The sequence below is a fragment of the Merops nubicus genome, unplaced genomic scaffold (assembly GCF_000691845.1).
Source record: "Merops nubicus isolate BGI_N331 unplaced genomic scaffold, ASM69184v1 scaffold30665, whole genome shotgun sequence".
Taxonomy (NCBI): Eukaryota; Metazoa; Chordata; class Aves; order Coraciiformes; family Meropidae; genus Merops; species Merops nubicus.
In genome coordinates this window covers 127-6,953 of record NW_008610793.1, presented here as the reverse complement: position 1 = coordinate 6,953, position 6,827 = coordinate 127, and the positions used below count along the sequence as shown (strand labels likewise).

The following is a 6,827-nucleotide window of genomic DNA, read 5'->3' as shown; positions in this document are numbered from 1 at the left end:
GCCTGCCGCAGGTGCTGCTGGCTCTCCTCGCTGCTACCCTGTGACACGCTCCCTTACCTCAGTGCCAGGCACCCATCTTGCATTGGAGACCCTTCACACCACTTCTCACCCCAAAATCTCTTCACACCTCACCTGGTTTGGCTTCTCTGTCCTCCCCTTTCAGGGGGCTGCTGTTCAACTCCAGCTTCTCCAAAGGCTTCTCCTTCTCTGGAAGCCCCTCATCTGCAGAACAGAATAGTACAAGAGAAGAGTTTGACCAGAAAAACACACTTCAGGGGACAAGAACATATCATCTGGACAGACTTTCCCTTTTAGGGTGAAGTGACTATATTGTTTATACATTCAAGGTGTTTGAAAAACTTCCAACAAAACAGTCTGCATTTTATCAATAAAACTTATTTAGCTTTCCCTCTTTCTTGAGATATCTGGAGGAACATCTTGCTAGGAATAGAAAATGCCCCCAAAAATGAGTATTTCTGATAATTTCCAACCTGGAACTGTTGGTTTTCAGGACTTTCTGCAAGACTTTGCAGCATTCCCACAGCAATATGGAGAAGTAAGATCCAAGTAAGGTGCAAGTGCTGGAGCCTCCCATCAGAAAGAAGGCCCACCCAGCAGGAGCACCAGTGTCCAAAGCTGGTCAGGTCTACACAACTTCAGCTGCAGAACTTCTCCAATGCGAACTGATGCCATCGCTGGGTGCCACAGCCCCACAGACACCCCAACGAGAGCTGAGAGGGGAGCCCACGTGTGGGTGGGGATCACATTCATCTGAGCCACAGAGACCCACCTTTCACCAGGGGCTCAGGAGAAGGCTCAGTCTTTTCACTCTCCTCCTGCTTTTCTTCTCTTAGTTTCTCCTTGCTGTCACAGCTTTCTGCGTGCTCTTCGCTCTCCAACCTCTCGGCACTGGCAGGCACCTTAACGTCAAGCACCCACACCAGATCAGCCCAGCCCCACCCCTTCCCCAGGGAGCACTCCACATTTCTGAACAGACCTTGGCTAGGCCTCCCAGAGGAGCTGCTGAAAGAAGCCACCCTACCTGGCTGTCAGACACCTTCCTGGACTTTTGCTCCACTTGGTCTTTCTCCTCCTGGAATCCAAGCTGCGTTTCTGTTTTGTCTGTAGCAACAGCAAAGCAAGGAAGCTACTGAACAGGGCCCCGGCGAGCCACACACACTGCCAGGGCAGGCAGACACCTGCAAGATCTCCTACTGTCCTGGCCCAATGCCCTGCCCAAGCCAGAGCGAGGCCACCGTCTCCGGGAAGCCTGGGGGCACACCCACCTGCCAGGGCCACAGGTCCCGTCTGCATGTGTGCTGGGCTGGCCGGGACAGGCGTGTTGGGATCTGAGGACACCATCTCGCTGCACTTCTTGCTCTCCGGGCACTCGAGGATCAGATCTGGGGTGCTGTACTTCCCATTGACGTGCTCAAACTCCTGGACCTGGACACCAGCAAGTCAGACACAGCAGAGGCATTTCCAGCCTGGTGCTGCAGAGCCGGCATGTTCTGGCTGCTTCACCACAGAGTCTAGCCAGGGCAGGATTCCCATATCCCCCCCACCAGGGACATTCACCACTACACCTCAGACACAGCAACCTCCAGCATGACTTCTCTTTTTTGCCCACCAGACTATTAAATAACTGCTCATCCTATGTTACATCCAGGGAAAGAAGCATCAGGGATTGAATGGCAGTTTGTGTTATTGTCACCTATACATTTATGACAAAATAGGGGCCCATGAGAAAGCTGGGGACAGACTTTTAAGGAGGGCCTGTTGTGACAGGACAAGGAGTTATGGTTTTAAACTAAAAGAGGGAGATTCAGACTAGAGAGAAGGAAGACATTTTTTACAATGACTGTGGAGAGACCGGGTCCCAGGCTGCCCAGAGAGGTGGTCGCTGCCCCATCCCTGGAACCATTCCAGGTCAGATTGGCCAGGGCTCTGAGCAACCTGCTCTAGTTGAGGATGTCCCTGCTCCCTGCAGGGAGGTTGGACTCAATGAGCTTTAAAGGTCCCTTCCCACCCAAACCATCCTGTGCTTCTACAACTCTATGAAAAAGGGATGTGCACTGTGCCTGCTGGCTTCAGCACCCAATGAAACCCACAGGTCTCCAGAACATACCTGAAACAGCACATCTGAAGTTTTACTCACCCACCTTCTTCCTTACTAGTGACATGACTCCGATGCGAGTCAGCACGTGCTGGCGCGAGAGCCCTTCCCGGGGAACGCCGTCCGCAAAGGTCTCGGCACCATCCGCCCCAGGTTCACACAGATGCCTCATGAAGAGTGAGACATAGGCCCTGCAGAAGGAGGGAGAGCCAGGCCTGAGCCCAGCGTGGCCCACAGCTCCCTGCAGAGCCAAGCAGACCCTGCCCGCATCCACCCGCGGGCAAGGGCAGAGTCGCACCCCCAGGCTAAGATTTAGCCTGTCCTGACGGACAACAAAGCAGGGGAGCCCCCTCAGACCAAGCAGGCCTCGCCTCCCAGAAAGGAAACCTTGGTGGGGGTGTGGGGGCACTGGGGCTAATGCTGCTCAGTCAGCTGTCACAGCAAAGCCTCTACTTGCTCTGGGGAGCACAGCAGAGCGGGTGACAGGGCAAGACAACAGCGAGGCCAGCACACAAGCACACAAGCCAAGCGCCCACTGCCATCACCCAGAGCCCGGGACAAGCCTCGCCCCGCACCTGAACTCCTTCTCGCTCTTCCCTCGCAGGTCCCGGACCAGCCAGTGGGAGTTGAAGGCGTCCTGGGGCGGCATCCCCCAGCGCATGATGGCGTTCAGGAAGGCCTTGCGCTGCCGGGCGTTGAAGCCGAGTACCTGGAGGGAGCAGGGAGCTGCTGTCGTGGCTCCTGCACGCCTGCTTGGCCCGTGGCGCGGGCCACTCGGCATGGGGCAGCCCAGCCCACGGGCCCCGGGCAGCCCTGGCACAGCCGCATCGGTCGTGCTCCGGCTGAGGCTGATGCTCACCTCGATATTTCCCCCAACTCTTGCCAGCAAAGGAGGGAGAGGCTTGTCCCGGTCACTCTTCAGCTGTCTCCGGGATTGTCTTCTGCCACCTAGAGCCAAGCAGCCTCCGTGATGGACGGGCCCAGGCAGCGAGGAAGCATGGCCGAAGTGTTCACGTGCCCCAGCAGAGCCAGGCTGAACCCAGCAGAGCAGCAGCTCAGGCTGCAGGGGCTCTTCCACCCATCTTGCTGCCATCCCGAGCCGGGGCACACTTCTGCCCTTACCAGGCATCGGGGTGCCATGCCTGTTCTCCTGCGCTCCCCATCCATCCACAAGGACCAGACCAAGGTCCTGCCGCAGCCAGTGAAGGAAGCAGCTGGCTGCCTGCCCAGCCCTGGGAATCTCCTCACCTGGCATGCCAGTGGGGTCACCTGCCCCTGAATGGAGGCCCTGGAGCTCACCAGCCCCTCCAGCCCAGAGCCTTCTGCTGCACCTGAGTGTCAGGGGCTGCCCGCAGAGTAAAAATCCCGTGGAGTACCAAAAGCATTAACTCACTCTGACCTTCTGGCCTCTCCTCAAAGTCTTCGTCCTCGTCCTCGGAGCCAATGGAGTACTCCGACTGGTTGTCAGAGAGCTCATCCTGCCACTCTGCAGATTGCAAGCAAGCCCAGATTAGCAGAGGACCCGAGCAGAGGGGCCCTGTCCAGGAGGGACACACAGGACAGGCAAGAGCCTGTCCACAGCTGTGACCAGCATCCATTGCCAGGCAGCAGGAGAGGACATAACAAGGAGGAAATTCCATTCTCAGATTCTCAAAAACTAGTATTCTCCTATACAAAAAAAACCAGTTTGGAATATTTTGCCCACAGACATGTTTTTCCTAAATTCTTCCAGGTAAAACAAGAGTTTACAGACCAAAAAATTAAAAAAGAAAAAGTCTCTGCAGAATTTATATCCTGGAAAGTTTAGCCATCTGGGAAATAGAGAGCCACGCAGCTACCAAACTGCGGAGAAACGCCGAGCGACGGCTCAGCCTGCGTGCCCCTCGGGAAGCTGCTTGTGCAGCTCCTCAGAGGAGCCCACGGGGGCTGCTCCCCCCCCGAGCCCCACCGGAACCGAGCCGTACCTTGGTCCTCCTGTGAGGCATCATTGTAGTTGACCTGCTTTCGGATTCTCTTCCCTTTCCCCAAGTTCCTGGCCAGATCTTCCTGCTGCTGCTCATAGTGGTGCCGCAGCAGCTTCTCCCAGTAGTCCGGGTCCACATTCTCCTCTTGCTTGATGATCTCACGTTCCACCTCCTCCTGCAAAGCAAGAGACAAGATGCTCAAGATCAGGCAGCCCCAGATGTGGCCGCATCACCCCGCTGCACATCCTCCTACAGCATTCCAGGGAGAGGACGAGGGAAGGAAAGAGGGCGGAAAGGAAAGAGGGAGGGCACCAAGCCACTGGCTGGCATTTGGCTCCTGGATCTTTGCCCAAATGTACTGACCTCAGTGCAAGTCTGTCAAAGGGCCAAGACAACCTCCCACCCAGCAAGAGCTCCTCCCAACACTGTCATCCAGCCCACCCTGCAGTGCCCATGCTCACATCGAGGGAAAAGCTACAGATCTGCAAAGACCCCCAGAACAACAGCCTGTGACCGGCTCCCTCCATGGATGGAGGACATAAGTCAGTCAGCTGCTGGGAGAACAAATGGCAGCAGCGTGGTACTCAAGCACCACCAGCCTGCTGGGGAAAGGCCTTCAGAAGGACAGATGGCACCTAGGGATGCTCTGATGGAAACGAGGGACAGAGCCTGGCCTGTGCTGTGGGTGGCACAGGACGAAGACAACAGTGCTTCCTCTGCCTGCGGCCGGTCCCACTGGCCCTGGGACCCCGAGTCTGGAACCACCAGGAACAGCCGCAGAGAGAGAGCCCAGGAGTCCTGCCCCACACCGAAACACCAGGGAGCAAAGGGAGCAAAAGAAACACTGAGGGATGTACAAAGAGGTGCGATTGTAAGACATGATACTGGTCACATTACCACACCGTCCTCTTCTCTCACAACATACTGGGCCACTTTAAAGGAGCTGAGATACTCATTCATGTTCTGCAGCTCCGTGTCATCAGTCGCATCCTGGTTTCGGTCCAGAAGCTTCGAGATGGCAGCGTCGTCGTAGTGGATGACGCTGCTGTCATCCACGTCCTTATTGTCACCTACAGAGCAAAAAGCAAGGGGAATGGAAGCACAAATCACACACTCCCAGAGCCAAGCAAGCTTAGGCTGGGTGCAGGGCCAGGGAAGGGCACAGGTCACCCCAAAAAGTGGGAGTACAAACCTGGAGGGGTGCCACCATGCTTTTTTTTCATGCTGGGAGTCACCGTACCCCCTTTGGTTGACAGTGTGTCAGAGAAAGGGGTGACAGCGTCCGGCACGGCGATCCGCTGTCCCTGCGACACCATGCCTGTGGGTGCAAGAAGAGAACGAGCCCAGCAGCTCGGACAGAGCTTGCGCAGAGCATCCCCAGCACCTTCCCGACCCCACCTTCCACATCATCCTTGAAGAGCTCTTCTGTCCCAAACTTGAGGATGTCATCCAGCTCCTGCTTGGTCATGGAGCCTGACTTGGAGCCGAGCCCCGGGCGGACCACCAGGTGGGTGAGCATCATCTTCCTTTTGGCCACCTGGGTGATGCGCTCCTCCACAGAGGCTCTGGTCACAAAGCGGTAGATCATCACCTTCTTGTTCTGCCCGATGCGGTGAGCTCTGCTGAACGCCTGCGCGCGGAGAACAAAGTTGGCCGGGGCAGCAGCACGCTGCTCCAGCTGAGGGGACCAAGTTCCTCACCTCTCCAGCTGCACAAAGGCACCTTGGGGGCAAGGCTGAACTCAGCATTAAGGCTGTGGCAGGGCAGAGAGTGAAAGTGGCTCCTCAGAGCCAACTCAAAGGCACTGGCCCTGACAGAAGGGTCTGAGGGTGGGCAGCAAGGACACGGTCCTCATAGGAACCCCCATACTGCTCCTTTGCCACTGTGCACCAGCACATTCCCATGCCTAAGACTTGGGGAAAGGAAACACTGGCACAGTGGATGTGGCTTTGAAGAGGACCTTCTCCCAGCAAAGGAGCATGGGAGGGATACCTGTTTCTCTTCACCTTTCCATTACTTCCAGAGGCATTGGCTGCTTGCCTGCTCCAATTGCTGTCTCCCTTGGGCAGTCAGTCCTTCACTAGGGTATGGGCTTTTGGAAATGCAAATGGAAGCTCCTCAAAAGAGGAGGGGGCACCCAGTTGTGAACAAGCATCAGGAGAAAGTGAGAAGACCATGGAAGAGAGCGGGTCTTATGTGCAAGGTCTCTCCTGTGCCACAGCCAAGCCAGAGCAAGGACAGCAGATGCGAGAAGGGGGCTGCTGAGCAGAAATGCACCACTTAAATGCAGCAGAAAGGGTCAGAAGCTTTTGAGAGAAGAGACAGACTTCAATGTGTGGGGTGTGCAAACAGAGGGCAGAGCCAGAAGGGTACTTACTACACGGGAAGAAAAAGGAAAAGTCAGAAACCTGGATGTCATTGTGGGGATTCCAGTCAGAATCATAAATAATGACTGTGTCGGCCGTAGCAAGGTTTATGCCCAGACCACCGGCACGGGTAGAGAGGAGAAAGCAGAACTGCTGAGCACCAGGAGCTGAGAAAAACAAACCCACAGGTGGCAAATGGTGAGATAGAAAGGAGCACAGCTCACGTGGAAAGCTGCACGACTGTGCTTTAGGGATAAAACAGCAGGAACCATCAGTCTGAGCTAACAAATAATGGGCATGGAAGGCCAGGCAAGAAAATACATCATTCCCTGGGAACTGGTTACTGGAGAAAACACAGCTCCAGAGCCAAAGGGGAAGTTC

The 6,827-nt window shown here is 55.8% G+C and overlaps 1 protein-coding gene across 1 annotated transcript in view; it reads right to left on the bottom strand.

The window, feature by feature from the left end:
- The window catches only part of LOC103773645 (chromodomain-helicase-DNA-binding protein 5-like), a gene marked incomplete at both ends in the record, with an annotated part of 9,872 nt that extends 3,267 nt beyond the window's left edge, over positions 1-6,605 (bottom strand). The window contains 13 exons of the mRNA XM_008941021.1: positions 133-222; positions 791-920; positions 1,043-1,122; positions 1,287-1,446; positions 2,163-2,307; positions 2,692-2,825; positions 2,976-3,064; positions 3,510-3,602; positions 4,081-4,255; positions 4,978-5,150; positions 5,273-5,398; positions 5,479-5,710; positions 6,489-6,605. Coding sequence (XP_008939269.1) covers positions 133-222; positions 791-920; positions 1,043-1,122; positions 1,287-1,446; positions 2,163-2,307; positions 2,692-2,825; positions 2,976-3,064; positions 3,510-3,602; positions 4,081-4,255; positions 4,978-5,150; positions 5,273-5,398; positions 5,479-5,710; positions 6,489-6,605 — 1,744 coding nt within the window. The remainder of the gene's footprint in view (positions 1-132; positions 223-790; positions 921-1,042; positions 1,123-1,286; positions 1,447-2,162; positions 2,308-2,691; positions 2,826-2,975; positions 3,065-3,509; positions 3,603-4,080; positions 4,256-4,977; positions 5,151-5,272; positions 5,399-5,478; positions 5,711-6,488) is intronic.
- Positions 6,606-6,827: the final 222 nt, after the last annotated feature.